Source organism: Pleurodeles waltl, chromosome 2_2 (genome assembly GCF_031143425.1).
Source record: "Pleurodeles waltl isolate 20211129_DDA chromosome 2_2, aPleWal1.hap1.20221129, whole genome shotgun sequence".
NCBI classification, from domain to species: Eukaryota; Metazoa; Chordata; class Amphibia; order Caudata; family Salamandridae; genus Pleurodeles; species Pleurodeles waltl.
Genome location: NC_090439.1, coordinates 466,080,063 through 466,101,773, shown reverse-complemented (window position 1 = coordinate 466,101,773; position 21,711 = coordinate 466,080,063). Strand labels below are relative to the sequence as shown.

At 48.8% G+C, this 21,711-nt stretch overlaps 1 protein-coding gene across 1 annotated transcript in view; it reads right to left on the bottom strand.

Moving 5' to 3' along the window:
• The window catches only part of LOC138276386 (adhesion G protein-coupled receptor E1-like), a 718,998-nt gene that overhangs the window by 117,255 nt on the left and 580,032 nt on the right, over nt 1–21,711 (bottom strand). The window contains exon 9 of the mRNA XM_069219188.1: nt 18,124–18,207. Within this exon, the coding sequence (XP_069075289.1) occupies nt 18,124–18,207 (84 nt within the window). The remainder of the gene's footprint in view (nt 1–18,123; nt 18,208–21,711) is intronic.

Sequence of the window (21,711 nt, the reverse complement as noted above, 5' to 3'; positions counted from 1 at the left end):
CAGACCGAGGTCACAGCAGCACTTGCAGTGTAGGTCCTCTCCTGTCGAAGATCAGGTATCGAGTGATTGAACAGATCATGGCGGTCATGGCGGTCACGTCCGCGGTGGTGACGTCCTCGGCGGTGCGTATCATCACCGCCGGCGCACTTCGTCATTGGCTCCTGGGACCCATACGGTCCAATGTTAACCAATGCAGCATTGCGCAACGGTCTTCGACCGCTTACCACGACGGTGTACAATGCCAGCGCAGTTACCTCACATCCCATTGTCCCCCTTTAGAGTTCAGGCAGCCGCCATTTCAGGGGCCCACATGGCTTCATTTACAACTGCGTCACACATACCTAGGCCTGGACTCAACACACTTACAGACAACTTTTTGGATTATATTTTGTGTACTGTGTAGCTGTGGGTACATACCTCTGAGTTGCTTGACTAGGTGGTTGCTGTTGTCCTTCCTAGGCACCGTCAGCTGGGACATGTGAGGAGATGGCGGAATCCTCCGGTGTACTGACCGCTGGTGGACCTGTTGACAATGGAGGAGCGACATTTAATCATCACCTACAGGTTTGACCGTGCCACTATCCAGGAACTGTGTACCCAGTTGGAGCCAGACCTTATGTCACCAATCCGCCATCCCACAGGAATCCCCCCTCAAGTGTAGGTGCTATCAGTGCTCCATTTCCTAGCAAGTGGGTCATTTCAAACAACAGTGGCCATGGCATCAGGGATGTTCCAGCCTATGTTTTCCAACGTGTTGTCCAGAGTGTTGTCTGCCCTGCTGAAACACGTGAGGAGCTACATCGTTTTCCCTCAGGTGGAGGATTTGGCTACAGTTAAAGGTGACTTCTATGCCCTGGGACATATCCCTAACATCATAGGTGCCATTGATGGGACCCATGTAGCTTTGGTTCCCCCCCCACGGGAGTGAACAGGTGTACAGGAACCGGAAGAGTTATCATTCCATGAATGTACAGATGGTATGTTTGGCAGACCAGTACATCTCGCAGGTAAATGCTATGTTCCCTGGCTCAGTGCATCACGTCTACATCCTGCTGAATAGCAGCATCCCTTATGTGATGGGTTAACTCCAGAGGCACAGTGTGTGGCTATTAGGGGACTCTGGTTACCCCAACCTGTCATGGCTATTGACCCCAGTGAGGAATCCCAGGACCAGGGCAGAGGAACACTACAATGAGGCCCATGGGCGGACTAGGAGGGTGATCGAACGCACCTTCAGCCTCCTGAAGGCCAGGTTCAGGTGTCTGCATATGACAGGTGGTTCCCTATTCTACTCACCAAGGAAGGTGTGCCAGATCATCATAGCCTGCTCTATGCTTCACAATCTTGCTTTGCGACGCCAGGTGCCTTTTCTGCAGGAGGATGGTCCAGATGACGGTGTTGTGCCAGCTGTGGAGCCTGTGGACAGTGATGAGGAGGAAGCAGAGGAAGAAGACATTGATAACAGGGACTCTGTCATACAGCAATATTTCCAGTGACACACAGGTGAGATAAAAAAATGTTACTATTACATTTACTTTCACACTTCTACCTCTATCCTGTCTGTCAATTTGAAGCAGTATTTGGTAACTGAGTTGTACATTTGCATTAGAGTTTCACAGGTGTGGTTACCAACGTGTGTCATCTGCTTGCATCCTTTAAGGACTTGTGATGTGTGATGTAGGTATGTTGACATTACATTTTCGAACGGATTTTGCCATTGTCATAGTTAATACACATTTTCATAATCACAGACTGACTCCAGATTGTTTTGTGGTTCAAGGGTGTTTATTGAAATGCTAATTATTGGAGGGGGTGGCAAAATGGTGATGGGTGATGGTGGAGGAATGTCCATGGCAGCGTCCACTCTATTAGTCTCACAAGTGCACTGCCCATATGGGCATAGGAAGTGGAGCTGGAACAGTTCCAATCTGGACAGGGTAACAAAGTGGGACAGTGGGATGACAATCAGGGTGGTCTCATTTCCTGGTGGGGGTCTTGCCATTTTGCTCTGTCCTGTTCCTGGATCTCAGGGACCGCTTGCGGGGTGGTTCTCCATCTGCAGGGGGTGGGGTGCTGGTGTGGTGGTCGTGTGGCGGGGCGTCCTGTCCACTAGCACCGGCAGAGGTGGTGGGCAGTTCATCGTCCATGCTAGTGTCAGGGGCCCCTTGGAGTGCCACGTGTCCCTCATGGTCTTTTGTATGTCCTTCAGCACCCCTACGATGGTGCCCAGGGCGGAGCTGATGGTTCTGAGCTCCTCCCTGAACCCCAAATACTGTTCGTCCTGCAGGTGCTGGGTCTCCTGAAACTTGGCCAGGACCGTAGCCATCGTCTCCTGGGAGTGGTGGTGTGCTCCCATGATGGAGGAGAGGGCCTCGAGGAGGGTGGGTTCCCTTGGCCTGTCCGCCCCCTGTCGCACAGCAGCCCTCCCAGTTCCCCTGTGTTCCTGTGCCTCCGTCCCCTGGACCGTGTGCCCACTACCACTGCCCCCAGGTCCCTGTTGTTGTTGTGGTGGTGGGTTATCCTGGGTTCCCCGTAGTGGTGGACACACAGCTGATTGACGTGTCCTGGGGACGGAGGTATGGGCCCGCTGGGTGGGTGCTGTGCTGGTGTTACCAGAGGGTGGAAGGTCAGTGTTGGGCTGTGCCTGTGCGAGGGGAACCGACTGTCCCGAGGCCCACGATGGTCCGGGCTGGTCATCTAGGTCCTGTTGGCCAGAGCTGCTGTCATCACTGTGGGCCTCTTCTGTGGGTGGGGTAGAGATGTCTGGACCCTCCTGTCTGGTGACGTTAGGTAGTAGTGCTGCAGGGGTATAAAAGCATGATTATTGCATGTGTGTGTCTCATGCTGTGCAATGGGTGGGTGAGCGTGTACCCCAGTGCTAGCATTCCTGTGTGGGGGCTTGTGTGATGATGGTTAAGGGGTGTTATGGGTATGTGCAGTGGGCATGCTTTAGTGATGGGTGTCCATGCTTTGTTGTTTCATGTAGGGCTTGGTGTTGGGATGTGTGATTTGTGTTATTAGTACATTAGTGAGGAGTTGGAGTGATAGGGGAGGGGGTGAGGGTGGGGGTGTGTGATAGCATGCAGGTAGGGTGGGGGATATGATAGTTAAGATTTGACTTACCAGTGTCCATTTCTCCACCGACTCCTCCGAGGCCCTCTGGATGCATAATGGTCAAAACTTGCTCCTCCCATGTTGTTAGTTGTGGGGGAGGAGGTGGGGGTCCGCCGCCAGTCCGCTGTACCGCGATGTTGTGCCTGGAGACCACGGAACGCACCTTCCCCCGTAGGTCGTTCTACCTCTTCCTGATGTCCTCCCGATTTCTTGGGTGCTGTCCCACTGCGTTGACCCTGTCGACTATTCTTCGCCATAGCTCCATTTTCCTAGCTATAGAGGTGTGCTGCACCTGTGATCCAAATAGCTGTGGCACTACCCGTACGATTTCCTCCACCGTGACCCTGAGCTCCTCCTCGGAAAACCTGGGGTGTCTTTGGCGTGCCATGGGGTGGTGTAGGTGATGTGTGGGGTGGTGTATGTGGTGATGAGTGTGGTGCTGTGTAGAGATGTGTGGTGTTTTGTTCGTGGATGTTGTGTGGGTGATGGTGTTGTGTGCCTCTGTGTGGTGGGGTTGTATATTGCTGTGCTCTCTCTGTCCACTTCGTCTCTATTTTTTGGTCGTAGGGGTTTGTGGGTGATGTGGGTGTGTGTTTTATATTGTGTTGGGTGTGTGGGAGTGGTGTTTGTATGTGTATCAGTTGTGTGTATTTTGAATTGTCCAATGTGGTGGTGTTTTGGAGATGTGTGTGTATTTGTGTGTATTTTGAGATTCGTGGGTCATAATAGCATGGGCATATTTCTGTTGGTGTGACGGTGGAGGATTTGTTTTCGCCAGTTTATCACTGACCTTTGGTGTGGCGGAGTTGTGTGGGTGTCTGAATTACGGCGGATTCCGAGATGTGGGTCATAATAGCTGTGGTGGTTTTCCGCGGCCGCGGCGGTGTATTGGCGGTCTTCTGCACGGCATTAAGCGGCTTTTACCGCCATATTGTAATTCACTGATATTAGTCCCCTATAAGCAGCCGTGATGAAACTGAGTAAACAGTCACTTGATGATGTAGCCTAAAGTACGTGAATGGGCACTGTCACTTTTGTTTTCTTATGTTTCATCATTGCTACAAATAAGCCTTTCCTTTTCAGAGGCGTAGATGCAGCCCATGTGTACACTTTAGTTTTTGATGGTGCCAGTTACAGTATTATAATAATTATTGATGCACTGCTGTTGATGACAAAAGGTATTGCACAACCATTTATTTTCACTGTAATCTTTGGATAGTGTTTGAATGACTTGGGTGCTTTTTCATGTCAACTTTTTTTGACTAGTATTTCTCTTCACATGCATCCAGTCCAACGTGTGCATTTCTCTGTGGTAAACATTGACATTGTGCAATCATCTTTTTTGCTTTCACTTGATACTGATACTGAAGAGCTTTTCAGCCATGATTTAGATGACGATCAACTTTGGTGTTGATTTGTCTCAACTGGTGTGGTTGCTTAGGCTTTTGGGGGCACACAAAATGTCACATCTGAAAACCGTTGGTCGCCCATTTTTTCTTCTCGCTGTGAGACACTTACATTTGCCTTCTCTTTGCAGACTGTTACAAAATGGTTCTCTGTACCACAGCCTTTGCAAATCTGTCGATAGCGGAACATTCACTTTTCATATGGAAACAATAATCCACATCTGTAGGAAAGTCCTCCTTTTTGCCCTGGTCACCCATAAACTTTTTGGACAGATACTGGTGGTTACTGACTCTTGGCCGAGCCCTGGGTACTGCTTGCGTGTCCGAGGCCAGTGCCCTGTGTAAAGTGGATATGCAAATTAGGCTAATTAAAATTGGCAGTATCAACCTACCTGTAAGTCCCTAGTATATGGTAGGACATGTAGGTTTAGGGACCACAGCATAGGTAGTGCAACATAGATGCACTGCTGCGGTGCCCAGAGTCATTTTAAAGGCAGGCCTTCTTTGCTGGCTGCATTTAAACTAAAGTTATATGCAAATTCGTCTTTGGAATTAAAAGTTCTTCCAAAGTCTTAAACTACCCTATATTTACATATAAGTCACCCCTGAGGTGTGCCCTATGTGCCCCTAGGGCTGTTCGCATTGTAACTATAAGCAGGGACCCTATAAAAATAGTTTTATAAGCCCTGGTGAGGTAAAATACCCAAATATGTTTTTCCCTCACTGTAGTGAATGGCCACCATAGGCTAGAATGGGGAGACTTTATTTTAATTCATAAAGATCCCTTAAGTGTCAGATACCTTGAGTTTGGTATCAAAGTAATTGTTATAATGAATACTACAACTTACAAATGTTGGATTTAATATAACTAGTTCAGGTAAAGAGTGTTGCCAACTTCAGCTCTGTAGAGCCCTTTTCTGATTGGCCAGCCACTGTCAGCCCGGCCAGGCTGCCTTGATGGGGTGAGAAGTAGCCTGGGCTGAACACAAAGGATGTGCCTGGAGGAGGAGATCTGCCTCAGCATATGGGGGAGCAGGAACGGGGAAGGGTAGCCAAACTGGTCTTCAAAGGCAGGGAAGGACCGTTGGAGCAGCCCAGCACCTCCATCACATCCTGCAACCCCAGACAATTAGGTGCCTCCTTCATTAGATTAGGGGAGGGCCGGAGAGGGGCGTTTTTAGGATTTTTAGCCACACCAGTGAGTGCTCTCAGCCAGATCTAACCTCCAAAAATCAACTTCAGCCATGTTGGACTTTTGAGGAATGTTGCTCCCTTGGATTGATTTTTGCCACATCTCCCAGGTAGTGGTCATCAAAGAGGGAAGGAGTCTGGCTCTGATTGGATACCCAGGACCACCTTGTTTTCCACTCAGGAGCAAGGATAAATGTGGCAGAGCTGCACTCACACCACATATCCCTACAAGGAAGAACATCAGAAGAAGTAGGACTGACCTGCTGGATCCCTGACCTGCACCTGGATGCTGCACTCTGAAGGACTGCACAAGCTGCACACTTGGGCTTCACCACAAAAAGGACTTTGCTTGGCTTCAACTAGTTCAAGGAGGGACTCCCTGTTTGCTACAAGTGAAAAAAAGCTTACCACAGTTCCCTGCGTCAAATCCTGATGATCATTGTTCAGTGGCCATTTTGGAGTTTGACCCAGGTTCATTCTAAGAGTTGGAGTCCACAACTTCAAGGAGCAACTCAGAGCTTTTGGAACCTTGGGGTGAGCTGTGGACTCATAAAGGACCTTCAAAGACCTTCTGGAAGAAGATCCAGAAGTTTAGAGAAGTTTGGTGAACTTTTTGGAAAAAACTCCATAGAGGAACCGACCGACCTGACTTGCAGGTTCATCCCACTGAAGAAAATCTCCAGAAAAGTGACTAAGTCCGACTGTAGAAAGTTGACCGGGACATCCCGCGCAGTGTCTCCAAATAGGACTCCAGGGATGTCGGATCAAGATTCAGGTTTGGTCCGGTTGAAAGATTTTCGTCTTGAAAAATAGTCTAATTCCGAACGTAGAAATCTTCACAGAGGTCTCCTGCGACGCATATCAGAGGAAGGGCTCGTAGGAGGTCGGATTGGACATGCGACTTTGTCTCGCTGAAGAAAATCTTCAAGAAAATGACTAAGTCCGAAGGTAAACTTTTGACCGAGGCCTCCCGCTTGCTGTAGCCAAGCAAGGCTCCATCGTGGTTGGCCTTAAACTTTGACTTTGCCCCGATCGAGGTGCGACCAGATGACCAGATTGACGCTATTAGTTTCTCTGCAATAAGAAACACAAATTCTTTAAAAATTCATATCTCCGGTTTCCCTTGTCCAATTCCATTTGTTTTGGTGTCAAATTAAAGACACAAATATTTCCTATTTTTATAAATTACTTTGGGATTTTGTAAACTGTTTCCTGTGTATCATTTATTTACTGGTTTGTGATACTTGAATGCTTTACACACTTTGGTCCTGATTTATACTTTTTTTGAGCCGCATTAGCGTCATGCTTTGACGCAAAATCGGCACAAATTTACAAAATACAATTGTATTTTGTAAATTTGTGCTGCTTTTGTGTCAAAACATGGCGCTAATGCGGTGCAAAAAAAGTATAAATCAGGGCCCTTGTCTCCTAAGTTAAACCTTGTTGCTCGTTGCCAAGCTACCAAGGGTTGAGCTGGGGTTAATTTATTGAGACCTAACTGTACCTAGTGGGGGTTAGTGACCTATTGGTAAGTGTAGTTATTTATCTGCCCTTACCAATATTTCACTTTCCAACAACATCTTGAATACCACTTCTTTTTCCATGGAGACATCACCTTGTGTCCTTCAGCTTTGTGTTTCTGCTTAGTTTTCATGTTCATGACTGACTCACTTTGGGCATCTCCAGCCTCCATGTCAGCAACTTGTTGATCAGTGCACACTTTAGCTCTGGCAGCTATGAGAACTCACTCCAGACTAAGAGTTTTTCTCAGCATTTGTCTTTCAAATGAATCTCATAGGCATCCATCAACAACTCTGGGACGTATTGCTTCTTTGTCATCAAACTAATTGAATTGTCTGAATCTGCAGTGTTTTAAAAGTGTATCTAGTCACTCAACAAATTCATCCATGGTTTCACCAACTCATTGTTGTTCTTGACTGAAAATGTATCTTTCATAATCTACATTTAGCACTGTATTGAACTTGAGGTTCAAGGCTTCTTTAATTTGACAGTATGTAATTTTATCAGCTCACAGCATTTTTAAAGACTTCTTTAACACCATCACCAGCAAGATTTTTGAGGTACTTGGTAATATTTTTGTTATCTGTTTCTTGCAGCGCATCAACTAAATCATCATTTGTCTCTATCCAAGCAGTCCATCTATCACAAATATTTTGTTTTTTTGGTGATATCGAAAGGTGGCGGTGATTTCAAGAAAGTGGCAGCATTGTAACTGTTCACAGGACTGACTGACTAACCAACCCTGTGACTGGAGATCTCTCCAGCTCCACCTAGTGGTCTTGTTGAATTGGTTCATGCACACCATCTCTTAGGCCCCGTGACGTGTTAGCCCCTGGATCATCTTTGACAGTCTCTGGAATGGTAGCCTCTTTCTTGCTCTCCAGTGGAGCCATTTACTTTCTGGAGACTTCTAGAGCTGAGCCACTACCCAGCAGCTTCGGTGGTGTGCCTGGTATAAGACAGCTCCGTAAGGACAACCCCTGTGTTTCTTTTTGGGTCTTGTAGCCTGTCACTGAGGTCATGAAGCTCTTCTTTTCAAGGCTCAAGTAACTGTAACTACACTATGGTTCATTCTCAAATGTTCTGTCAGCTATCGCTGCTTTCTGTATCTGTTTGTGGCTGCCTTTAGCAATATCACTCCATGCACTGTATAGCTTTATATTGCGCAATAGCGCTGTACCTTTTCTTATGGCTTTGATCGTGATTTCTTGACCACTTATGCATAGAATTCTCAGTGAAGCTTCCTTTATCATCAATTGCGTTATACCGGCTGGAGTTGCACTTTGAGTCCACATGGGCCAACCGTTGATACTGCACTTCAACAAAGGCACATTTGGCACGCATGAACAGTTTGCTTTGACCACAACAAACTCTCCGGGGCAGCACTGTTGCTCTTCAGGTTACTTATGCCCGATCTCATCAACATTTGTAGCATTCTCTCCAGCCTGTGTACCTGCCAATAAATATGCCACACATGGAGCTCTGTATTACACGTCTTTATTCTTCAGCATGTAACCACAAACTCAACTTTCAAAACCTGCCTTCAATTCACCACATTTTAACACCTACATAATCATTCTACTGAGTTCTTCAGGATCCAAAAGGTTCCATCATACATACTCACAAGACATGACAAACACAAAGGGGTCAGTTGGGACTAACTGTACTGGGTATACTCTGACAGGGCCCCAAATTTCAGCTCACAACAATAGATGAGAAGAAGAGTTGTTGCTCCCAGTAAAATGGGCAAACAGAGTCAGAAAGATGTTCTGTTTTTCGGAATCCAAAAGAAATGTTTTGCAGGGCATGGTAAATAAAGTTTGTCCCTGAAGAATGTGTGCTTCTTCTCAGATGCACACCAGTGTGCCACTGCCTCGTTCTAAAAAATAAACAAATACTATTATCACTGTTACATCGTTTAAAAAAGACTAAGGGCCTGATTTACACTTTTTTTAGCACTGCATTTGCGTCATTTCTTGACGCAAATGCAGCGCACACTTACATATAATATACTAATAGAATTGAATTTCGTACGTTTGCACCGCTTTTGCATCAAAAAATGACAAAAATGCACGCTACAAAAGCATAAATCAAGCTCTAAATCTTGATAAACATGGCACATTCCTGCCCTCTCCCTTTCGTGCAGTGCAGCAAGATGACTTGATCAATCAATCACAATATTTATAAAGCGCGCTACGTACCCGTTAGGGTTTCAAGGCGCTGAGGGGAGGGGGGGCTGCTATTGGTCAAAGAGCCAGGTTTTGAGGAGTCTCCTGAAGGTGAGGAGGTCCTGGGTCTGGCGCAGTGGGGTCGGGAGGGAGTTCCAGGTCTTGGCGGCGAGGTAGGAGAAGGATCTGCAGCCGGAAGTCTTGCGTTGGAAGCGGGGAACGATGGCGAGGGAGAGGTTGGCAGATCGGAGTTGGCGGGAGGGGACGTAGAAGTTGAGTCTGTTGTTCAGGTAGGCGGGTCCGGCGTTGTGAAGTGCCTTGTGAGCGTGGGTGAGGAGCTTGAAGGTGATCCTCTTGTCTACGGGGAGCCAGTGGAGGTCCTTCAGGTGGTGGGAGATGTGGCATCGGCGGGGTACGTCGAGGACCAGGTAGGCGGAGGCATTTTGGATGAGTTGTGGGATGTCTTTTGCTGGGATGCCTGTGTAGAGTGTGTTGCCGTAGTCAAGTCTGCTACTGACGAGGGCCTGGGTCACCGTTTTTCTGGTTTCCGTTGGGATCCACTTGTAGATTCTACGGAGCATTCGGAGGGTGTTGTAGCAGGAGGAGGAGACTGCGTTGACCTGTTTGGACATGGTGAGGGCGGAGTCGAGGATGAAGCCGAGGTTGCGTGCATGGTTGGCTGGTGTTGGGGGGGGTCCCAGCGCGTTCGGCCACCAGGAGTCGTCCCAGGCCGAGGGGGTGCATCCGAGCATGAGGACCTCCGTCTTGTCAGAGTTCTGCTTCAGGCGGCTGTTTCTCATCCACTCGGCGATGGATTTCAGTCCCTCATGGAGGTTGGCTTTGGCGGTGTGTGGATCTTTAGTGAGGGAGAGGATGAGCTGGGTGTCATCGGCGTAGGAGAGAATGCTGAGATTGTGTTGACAGGCCAGTTGTGCGAGGGGTGCCATGTAGACGTTGAACAGCGTCGGGCTTAGCGAGGAGCCTTGGGGGACACCGCAGATGAGGTTAGTGGCTCCGGAGCGGAAGGGTGAGAGTCGGACTCTCTGGGTTCTGCCGGAGAGGAAAGAGGAGATCCAGTTGAGGGCTTTTTCTTGTATTCCGGCTTCATGGAAGCGAGTTAGTAGGGTGCGGTGGCATACCGTGTCGAAGGCAGCGGAGAGGTCCAGGAGGATGAGGGCTGAAGTTTTGCCGTTGTCCATTTGCTGTCTGATGTCATCTGTGGCGGCGAGGAGCGCGGTCTCGGTGCTGTGGTTGCGTCTGAAGCTGGACTGGAAGGGGTCCAGGATGGAGTTGTCCTCGAGGTAGTGAGTGAGCTGGGTGTTGACGATCTTCTCGATGACCTTTGCTGGGAAAGGGAGGAGGGAGATCGGGCGGAAGTTTTTGAGGTCGTTGGGGTCAGCCTTGGGTTTCTTGAGGAGGGCTTGGATATCGGTGTGCTTCCAGCTGTCCGGGAAAGTCGCGCTTTCAAAAGATAGGTTGATGATCTTTCGGAGTTGGGGGGCGATGGTGGAGATGGCTTTGTTGTAGACGTGGTGTGGGCACGGGTCTGAAGGGGATCCTGAATGGATGGAGTTCATGATCCTGCGCGTTTCGGCGTCGTCTACGTGGGTCCAGGTGGTAAGGTGGTTGGCGTAGGAGGAGATGTCGGGGTGGGGTCTGGCGGAGGTGTGGTGTTGAGGCTGTCGTGGATGACGGCAATCTTCTGATAGAAGAAGGTGGAGAGTGCGTCGCATAGATTCTGGGATGGTGGGACGTCATTGATGTTGGCGCTGGGGTTGGAGAGCTCCTTCACGATGCAGAAAAGCTCCTTGCTGTCGTGTGCGTTGTTGTTTAGGCGTCCTGTGAAGTGGGAGCGTTTGGCGAGTCGGATTAGTTGGTGGTGCTTGCGGGTGGCTTCCTTGTGGGTTGTCAGGCTGTCGGGTGTGCGTTCGAGTAGCCATTTCTTCTTAAGTCTCTGGCAGGTGCGTTTGGAGGTGATGAGTTCGTCTGTGAACCAGGCTGCTTTTTTCTTTCCTTGGTTGACGGAGGGCCTCTTGAGTGGTGCGAGGATGTTTACGCAGTTGAGGATCCATTGTTGGAGGTTGATGGTGGCGGTGTCCGGGTCGGTAGGGTCGGTAGGCGGGTTCGGTGACTTTGCTCCAGCTGCGGTGAGGAGGTAGTGGGGTGCAGTGGTGCTCGGTGTGTTTCTTGAATGTGAAGTGGACGCAGTGGTGGTCGGTCCAGTGGAGTTCGGTGGTGTGGCTGAAGGTGACGTGGTTGCTTGCGGAAAACACTGGGTCAAGCGTGTGGCCGGCGATGTGGGTGGGTATGTTGACCAGTTGTGTGAGCCCGAGGTTGGAGAGGTTGGTGGTCAGTGATGCGGTGTTGGTGTCGTTGTTGTTCTCCAGGTGGAAGTTGAGGTCTCCCAGGAGGATGTAGTCCATAGATGCGAGGGCGTGGGTGCTCGCGAGGTCGGCAATGGTGTCACTGAAGGGGGGTCTTGGGCCTGGTGGTCGGTAGATGAGTGTTCCTCTGAGGGTGGTGTTGGGGTCCGTGTGGATCCGGAAGTGAAGGTGTTCAGCTGTCTTGAGGGTGTCGTCCGTGTGGGTGTGGATTTTGAGGGTGGATTTGTGGACGATGGCTATTCCTCCTCCGATACCGTTGGTGCGATCTTTTATGGTGATTTTGTAGCCGTCGGGAATGGCGATGGCGATGTTAGGGGCCGAGGAGTCGTTCCAACAGGTTTCGGTCAGGAAGGCTACGTCTAGGGCGGTGGTGTCGAGCAGGTCCCAGAGCTCGATGGCGTGCTTTCGTGCGGAGCGTGTGTTGAGGAGAAAGCAGTGGAGGTGGTTGGTGTTGGTTGTTGCAGGCTTTCTTGTTCTGTTGCAGGTGTAGTTGCAGGCGCGCCAGGAGAAGGGTCCTTTGGTGTGCTTTGGTGTGGCCTGGAAGCAGGCTGTGGAGGAGCCGGGGTTGAGGGCGAGGAGTTCGCTGGCCGAGTAGCGAAATCTGGTGGTGCGGGGGTCACGTGGGCCAGGGGAGGTGGCGCTGGGCGCAGTCCAGGCACGGACGGGCGCAGACAGGTTTGCCTCTGGCGCACCAGCGCCGCGGACGCGCAGCGCCAGCCATTAAGAAGGGAGGGGGAGGGGGGAGGGAGGAGCAGCTGGGAGGCGGGAGGCGGGAGGAGGGAGGCGGAAGGGAGCGGCGAATGGGGGCACGAGGGGGGCGGGCCGCAGGGAGGCAGCAGCAGGGGAAGCGGCAAGGGGGAGCGCCCAAGGGGCGAAAACAGGCGGAAAAAAGGCACAAAAGTAAAAATAAAGCACAAGGCAGAGAAGGCGATCACAAAGTATGCAATACAGTCACAAATGCGGTAAGCGGCACAAACCACAATCGGAATACAGCAATCACAAGGGGCACAAATGGGGGCAAGAGCGCAAGGAGGCAAGGCGCTGAAAAACAAAAACACTTACAGATACAGCGAAAGCGGCACAGTGCACACGAGTCTAGCGAAGCTCATTCAGAAGCCCACTAGACACCAGGGATGAGGCGCAGGAGGATGCCTGCGGGTGGAGGAGGGCCTCGAACATGCTAGCAGCAGCGTGGGCGGGGGACAGGGACACGAGACAGCAAGGTGGTGCTGCGGACGTGGGGGGCGAGCTCTCGACCAAAAACAGGTCAGAGGTCGCTCACCCTCAACGCGCAGCGCCAGCCATTAAGAAGGGAGGGGGGAGGGAGAAGCAGCTGGGAGGCGGGAGGCGGGAGGGAGCGGCGAATGGGGGCGCGAGGGGGGCGGGGCGGCAGGGAGGCAGCGGCAGGGGAAAGCGGCAAGGGGGAGCGCCCAAGGGGCGAAAACAGGCGGAAAAAAGGCACAAAAGTAAAAATAAAGCACAAGGCAGAGAAGGCGATCACAAAGTATGCAATACAGTCACAAATGCGGTAAGCAGCACAAAGCACAATCGGAATACAGCAATCACAAGGGGCACAAATGGGGGCAAGAGCGCAAGGAGGCAAGGCGCTGAAAAACAAAAACACTTACAGATACGGCGAAAGCGGCACAGTGCACACGGGTCTAGCGAAGCTTATTCAGAAGCCCACTAGACACCAGGGATGAGGCACAGGAGGATGCCTGCGGGTGGAGGAGGGCCGCGAACACGCTAGCAGCAGCGTGGGCGGGGGACAGGGACACGAGACAGCAAGGTGGTGCTGCGGACGTGGGGGGCGAGCTCTCGACCAAAAACAGGTCAGAGGTTGTGATGTGTTGCTTTGCTTGAAATAATGAGAAGTATGGCGCTAAGTGTATAGATCTTAATATTGGTCTAGCAAGAGGTGATGTGAATTAAGATTGTGGTTGGCTTAATGTGTGTTGGTGCAGGTACTAAAATAGTTAAATCACAGCAGGTCAGAAATTGTTGAGTTTTCCTATGAAACTTCAAAAATATAGTGGCAAGGAATGATGTAGGTGATAATTGAGGAGCATCACCACAGTTGCCTTTGGGTTTAAGGTTTGGTAAAGCAATGGTGCCATAGCATGGAGTTAGGTGTGGGGTTGACTAATTGTATTCCCTAAGGAGAACAGAGCCTTTTCAGTGCTACATTCAGCAGTTAAATGTTGGGTCCTTAACAAAAAAGAAGCTACTTTCTGCAAACAAATGATTAAATGAGCTGTTAGAAATTGGGATGTTTGTTGACTGGGGTGTAAACCTTACTCAAACAGTGTTAGACATGTCAGCTTTTTGGTTGTTTTCTCCTGTCATTTTGGCTTCTGACCTCCTGTTATGATCCTGTGCTGAACTTAGTTTTTGCTGGATTTAGGACCCTTGGCACTTTGCCACTGCTGACCAGTGCTAAAGTGTAATTGCTCTCTGTCTAAATTGGGTTGGTGATTGGTTTTCTCCATGTTTGGCATATTTGATTTACTAGTACGTCCCTAGTAAGGTGCACTAGGGGTGCCTAGGACCCGTAAATCAAATGTTATTAGTGGGGCTGCAGCACTGATTGTGCCACCCACATGAGTACCTCTATAAACATGTCTTAGACCTGCCCCTGGGTGTCTGTTTGTGCAGTTTAATTTTTTTTAACTGCCAGTTCGACCTGGCAAGTGCATCCACTTGTCAGGCGAAAACCTTCCTTTTTACTACATGTAAGTCACCCCTAAGTTAGGCCCAGGCCATCCACATGGGGAGGGTGCAGTGTATCTAAAAGGCCGGACCTGTACCAGTGTGTTTTACATGTCCTGACAGTGGAATACTGCTAAATTCTTTTTTCACTTTCGCAAGGCATATCTCTCCCATAGGGTAATATAGGGATTGCCTTTAAATATCCTTTACATGTAATTTCCCATTGGAAGCAGATAGAGATATGGATTTTGCAGTCTCTGAACTTGCAATTTAAAAATACATGGTTTGGTGAAGTTGGTTTTTAAACTGTTGCGTCCGAAAATGCCACTTTCAGAAAGTGGGAATTTTCTTCCTTAACCATTCTGTGCCTTTGTCTGGCTGCTGAATACACTTCTGGGTCAGATTGACTGTTGATCTGTTTGTGAATTCACTTTAGACAGTCACACAAAGGGAGATGAGGTGTGCTCTGCATATTCTGATTGGTCTTTCTGGGCTAGAGTGGATGTAGAAGCTGACACTTGCATCTGAATAGGGCTCTGCGTGCCATAACACATAGCAGTCTCCAACACTTTGGAGTGTGTCTGGGGCCAGGATAGGGGCAGTCAGAGCCTTTTGCACTACAAAGACTTTCTCTGAAGTTTGCCTACTTCAAAGGCAGAAATGAGTATAAGTATTGGGCTGCTGACCCCACAATTTCAGAAAACTTCTGGACTGAGGACATTTTGCCAAGAAGAAGAGCTGGATGCTTTAGGAGGACCTGCCACTCTGCCTGTTGCTTTGCTGTGCTGGCCTTATGCTGCTACTTCTGCCCTGGGAGTGAAAGAACTGGATTTTGCTTTCTACATTCCGCTTTCCAAGGTTCTCCAAGGGCTTGAACTGAGCTTGCCTCCTGTTAGAAGTCTCGACATAAGAGACTTCATCTGCTGGCACCTGGTGTTCCTTGCTGAGAGTCCTGACTTGTCAAGCGGTGCCAAATCCAGTTCCTGGGCCCGTGGGAGTGAGTTCTAGTGAAAACAAGAACCAGGCACACCGACTCTGGATGACTCCAGAATCTGCGCTGCTGCTCGACTCAGTGTTGCTACCGGCATCCAAAGCTGTGGTCCCCGCTGAAGTGTTATGACCGTGACCAACACCGCAGAACCAGTGCTGCTCGCCCAAAGATGCCCCAGCGTCTTTGAAGTCTTGCAACATTGTGAGTCCTGAGTGCCATGTCACTGATGTCCATGACACCTGACTCCACTGCGGCACCTTTGGCTCACTGGTGTGACTGCAACCCAGAGAGGTCGCCCCATTGCGTCTTGACCCGCCGGAATCATCAACCCTGCCTGATCCTAAGGAACGACTTCTGACCATGGATGCCCCATCACCTCCCCTGCAACCGCAAGGAACTGACACTTCACCTCCCCTGCCTCACAATAAGGGACCAACGCCTTCACCTCCCCGGTAGCAGCAAGGAAATGATGCCACACCAGCTCCAGTGACGCCTCACCTCCCCAACTCTGTGCAAAATCTTTGTTTCATAGTTTTCAAAGGTACTATACCTGGGGTCTGTGTGTCTCCGTGACCGGTGCTGCACTCTCTTGCAAGGGGCATCGGACTGTTGGGAACGACCCCATCAACGACATTGTGATAGCCCCAGTTGGAGCTATTGTGCTTCTAAGTGCTTTTATTGAGATTTAAACTTTAAAAATGTGTATCTTTGCTTGTGTACATTGGATATTTGTTGTTTTGGTCTTGTTTTATTCAGATAAATATAGCCGATTAGGAGTCCAGCAAAATGGCAGTCCTTGTAGCAGCACAGCAGTCGCTCCTCCTGGTAGGAGATCCACAGGGCCAGAAGTGTACTGATGTGGTAGGGTCTGAGGTCCAGTTCATATACTCAGTGGTGCTTTTGAAGTGAGGGACACTTCAAATAAGGGTGTTTGAAGTGCACAGAGGCCCTCCCTTTCTGTCCTGGCTCCACACTCGCTACAGGGGGATGCAGCCCTTTGTGTTGCGACACGACAACCTATGGAAATGTAAGTGTGAGGCTCTACCCAGCTCCTCCATGCCATACTCCCAGGATGGTCCCATCAGGTCACACCTAGGTTCTCATTGTGTATGGCTGTCGAGAAGGAATACACAACACCCCACTGTCAGCGAACTTAGACATGCAATCAGAGACAGGCTGCAGGGACACAGGGCTTAGAGAAGGAAAATGCCAACTTTGTAAAAGTGGCATTTTCAAAATTGTAATGACAAATTCAGCAAAAGTGGAGGCAAGCAGGCAAAACGTTTGGGGGAAGACCACCCTAAGATTGACAGGTCTAACATGAGCAAATTCCTTGCTTGAGCTTCAATGAGAAATCAAGAGGAAAGATCTGTAAAACTGTGAAGATACAGAAATAATATAGAATGTGGAATTTTGTAATGTAGTAGTGTAGAATGCTAGCCACAAAAGTGATAGATAGATTCTCTGCCAGCTGTTTACTACCACAAAAAATCAAATGACAGTGCCCTAAAACCTTCAGCTCATATACAGGCAGTAAATGGTATCAAACACCTGTGATAGATCAGAACAGAACAAGATAGCAAAACCAGCCCCACATACCAACATTCTGAGGTCTTTTATAAGTAATATTAATGCTGGTTCTATGCATAGACCTTGATTGTTGTTTTTCCCACGCACCATCTGGTTTTTCTAGGCTGCATGCTTTCATTAACATGCTAGATTGACTTTGGGGATTTTGCAGCATTCCTGGAGTCCATTCAGAAAATTACTACAGTCTATTGATGGCCTTGACTTTGTCTTGAGGAGAAGAACATGGGACTGTTAAGTTATTAGAGCACTGCCTTTTGCAAAGTTCATTATGACTATAGCTTGAAAATTGCATCTCGTAAAGGAAATGTTTGACATTTTTTTACATGTGAATTATACCATCAAAATAGGCAATCATATTCTCTATATTGAACTGCATTTTGTGCAGTGGGCTGCCAGGAACCAGACCATGAAAATCTGCACTGGTGCAGAGCAGGGTGGTGTGCTGGTTCAAGAAAGGGGACTTATAAAAGCAAATATACTTATCTTGGAAATTTTCAGAGCTAGTGCTTGACCTGTAGATGGCACTACTGGGAAATAGGGAGCACTGGTTGCCTGTATTAACTCAGAGAAAGTCCTCATATGGTTTTCTATAACACCTTGACTGTTGGTCCAGGATTCATGTAGATGTATAAGCTAATGTAAGCCATTTGGATTTCATCTTTGGGCATAGCATCCAGCTTGAAAATAATGAGGTGTACAGGTTGATCTTTTTTTTGTGTTGTATTTTTTTATTAATTTCACCATATTACACAGTTTACAGAAAGTATTCTATACCATGGTGTATAGGTTGATCTTTTAATAATGTAACTCTTCGGGGTACCTGGGAGAGTTCCAGATGCCTCAACCCTGGAGATGAGCTACATTAACACAGCTTGCCACATGGTCAAGTATAAACCTTCTCATCACCATTTACGTTCTGGAAAGTTTTTGTTGTTGGGACAACACATATTCACGGTTACGGATAAGACTTCATTGTTTTTTTCATCAAGTTGCGCATTTTAAATTCTACAGCACAGCATCTGATTTCAGATGCAATAGAAAGGCCATACCTGCAATGCAATGGTGTCATTTTTTTTCGTACACGGTTCCCGGATGACGTCATAGGTCTCCTCGAGCAAGGAGCAAAAGGGATCCTTTACACAGTGAATCGGAGAGAAAAGACGGGAACATGTCAGGATTCAAATCTGACGATGATGCTTAGTGAGAGGAATTAGACAAGGAGGTGTGAGAAGTGACTACAGCAGACAGCAAAATCAGACCTTAACTAGATACAACAGGCAATTCCTACCAGTTCTAGGAAATCCAGCGTTTTAGTTGCAGCTTATCAACTAATGATTTTACCTTTACAACAATGCAACATACTTCACAATATCATTCCAACATGGAAAAGGGTACATTGCATTACATCAGTTCCAGAAACAATGGGGCATATTTATACTCCGTTTGCGCCGAATGTGCGTTGTTTTTTTCGACGCAAATTCGGCGCAAAACTAACGCCATATTTATACTTTGGCGTTAGACGCGTCTAGCGCCAAAGTATGGGCAAATAGCGTCATTTTTTTGCGTGAACGCCTTCCTTGCGTTAATGAGATGCAAGGAAGGCGTTCCCGTCTAAAAAAAATGACGGCGACGCAAATGCGTCGTATTTATACTCCCGGGCAAAAATCACGCCCGGGAGTGGTCGGGTCAAAAAACCCCGCATTTGCGCCACTTTTTAACGCCTGGGTCAGGGTAGGCGTTAAGGGGCCTGTGGGCTCAAAATGAGCCCACAGGTGCCCTCCCCTGCCCCCAGGGACCCCCCCTGCCACCCTTGCCCACCCCAGGAGGACACCCAAGGATGGAGGGACCCATCCCAGGGACATTCAGGTAAGTTCAGGTAAGTATTAATTTTTTTTTTTTTATATATTTTTTTGGGCATAGGGGGGCCTGATTTGTGCCCCCCTACATGCCACAATGCCCAATGACCATGCCCAGGGGACAGAAGTCCCCTGGGCATGGCCATTGGGCAAGGGGGCATGACTCCTGTCTTTACTAAGACAGGAGTCATGTAAATGGCGTCTGGGCGTCGTTTAAAATGGCGCAAATCGGGTTAAGACGATTTTTTTGCGTCAACCTGACTTGCGCCGTTTTTAAGACGCCCTAACGCCATTTTTCCCTACGCCGGCGCTGCCTGGTGTATGTGGTTTTTTTCCACGCACACCAGGCAGCGCCGGTCTGCTTGCGCCGGCTAACGCCATTCAATAAATACGGCGCCCGCATGGTGCTTCAGAATGGCGTTAGCCGGCGCAAAATTTTTTGACGCTAAACTGCGTTAGCGCAGTTTAGCGTCAAAAAGTATAAATACGGGCCAATGTGTTCTTACACAGTTCTCGTCATTATATGTGGATGGAATTCACTCCTCTGTATTCCCTGTAAGTGACAGGAATAAGAAACTTATTCATCAACTATGGTTTTGATTAATGAGTTGGGAAGCGAAACTAAAGATTGGAGAAACACTAATCAATTCAAACACATATAAATATATAAGCTGTTATGCAGTTATTCTTTCACATATATTTGTCAGTTGTGTAGCAATTCTACCACTGGCTCTAACAAAGGCAAAGAATTGATAAATGGAATGCTTGAATTAATCTCAGCCACTGGTAATCACTCGGGACTGGAGTAGGCATACCTAGCCAAGGGTCATGTGTACACTGTGTCACTGGAGCCAAACTATACCTGCCTGATGAGCCCTAACAAGAGTGAAACCAGTCCTGGGTTGCTTGTGTTCATGAGAACCTAGCCTGGCAGTTTGGACTGGACTTTTCCCATTGTAGCCTGATTTGAATATGGGTGGGTCCAAGCTGAGGCGTGTAGGAGGCTGGCCTGGTTTGTAGTGAGCACCAAGGGGTACTTACACTCTGCACCAGGTCCAGGTATCCCTTATTAGTGTAGAAGAGGTGTCTAGCAGCTTTGGCTGATAGAAAAGGGTAGCTTAGCAGAGCAGCTTAGGCTGAACTAGGAGACGTGTAAAGCTCCCACGATAACACTGGTGTCATATGCACAATATCATAAGTAAACACAATACACAGATATACTAAAAATAAAGGTACTTTATTTTTATGACAATATGCCAAAAGTATCTCAGTGAGTACCCTCAGTATGAGGATAGCAAATATACACAAGATATATATACACAATACCAAAAACATGCAGTAATAGCAATAGAAAGCAATGCAAGCAATGTACAGTCACAATAGATTGCAATAAGAGCACATAGGTATGGGGGCAACACAAACCATATACTCCAAAAGTGGAATGCGAATCACGAATGGACCCCAAACCTATGTGACCTTGTAGAGGGTCGCTGGGACTGTAAGAAAACAGTGAGGGTTAGAAAAATAGCCCACCCCAAGACCCTGAAAAGTGGGTGCAAAGTGCACCTAAGTTTCCCAGAGAGCACAGAAGTCGTGATAGGGGAATTCTGCAAGGAAGACCAACACCAGCAATGCAACAACGATGGATTTCCAGATGAGAGTACCTGTGGAACAAGGGGACCAAGTCCAAGAGTCACACTCAAGTCGTGAGTGGGCAGATGCCCAGGAAATGCCAGCTGTGGGTGCAAAGAAGCTGCCACCGGATGGTAGAAGCTGTGGATTCTGCAAGAACGAAGAGGACTAGGAACTTCCCCTTTGGAGGATGGATGTTCCACGTTGTGAAGAAGCTTGCAGAGGTGTTTCCGTGCAGAAAGACCGCAAACAAGCCTTGCTAGCTGCAAGGGTCGCGGTTAGGGTTTTTGGATGCTGCTCTGGCCCAGGAGGGACCAAGATGTCGCCAATTGCGTGAGGAGACAGAGGGGGCACCCAGTAAGACAAGGAGCCCACTCAGAAGAAAGCAGCACCCGCAGAAGTGCCGGAACAGGCACTACAAAGGAAGAGTGAACCGGAGCTCACCCGAAGTCACAAAGGAAGGTCCCACGACGCCGGAGGACAACTCAGGAGGTCGTGCACTGCAGGTTAGAGTGTCGGGGACCCAGGCTTGGCTGTGCACAAAGGAAATCCTGGAAGAGTGCACAGGAGCCGGAGCAGCTGCAAATCACGCGGTACCCGACAATGCAGTCTAGCGTGGGGAGGCAAGGACTTACCTCCACCAATCTTGGACTGAAGAGTCACTGGACTATGGGAGTCACTTGGACAGAGTTGCTGAGTTCCAGGGACCACGCTCGTTGTGCTGAGAGGGGACCCAGAGGACCGGTGATGCAGTCTTTTGGTGCCTGCGGTTGCAGGGGGAAGATTCCGTCGACCCACGGGAGATTTTTTCGGAGCTTCTAGTGCAGAGAGGAGGCAGACTACCCCCACAGCATGCACCACCAGGAAAGCAGACAAGAAGGCGGCTGGATCTGCGATACAAGGTTGCAGTAGTCGTCTTTGCTACTTTGTTGCGGTTTTGCAGGCGTCCAGAGCAGTCAGCGGACGATTCCTTGGCAGAAGGTGAAGAGAGAGACGCGGAGGAACTCTGATGAGCTCTTACATTCGTTATCTAAAGAATTCCCCAAAGCAGAGACCCTAAATAGCCAGAAAAGGAGGTTTGGCTACTTAGGAAGCAGGATAGGCTAGCAACACAGGTAAGAGCCTATCAGAAGGAGTCTCTGACGTCAC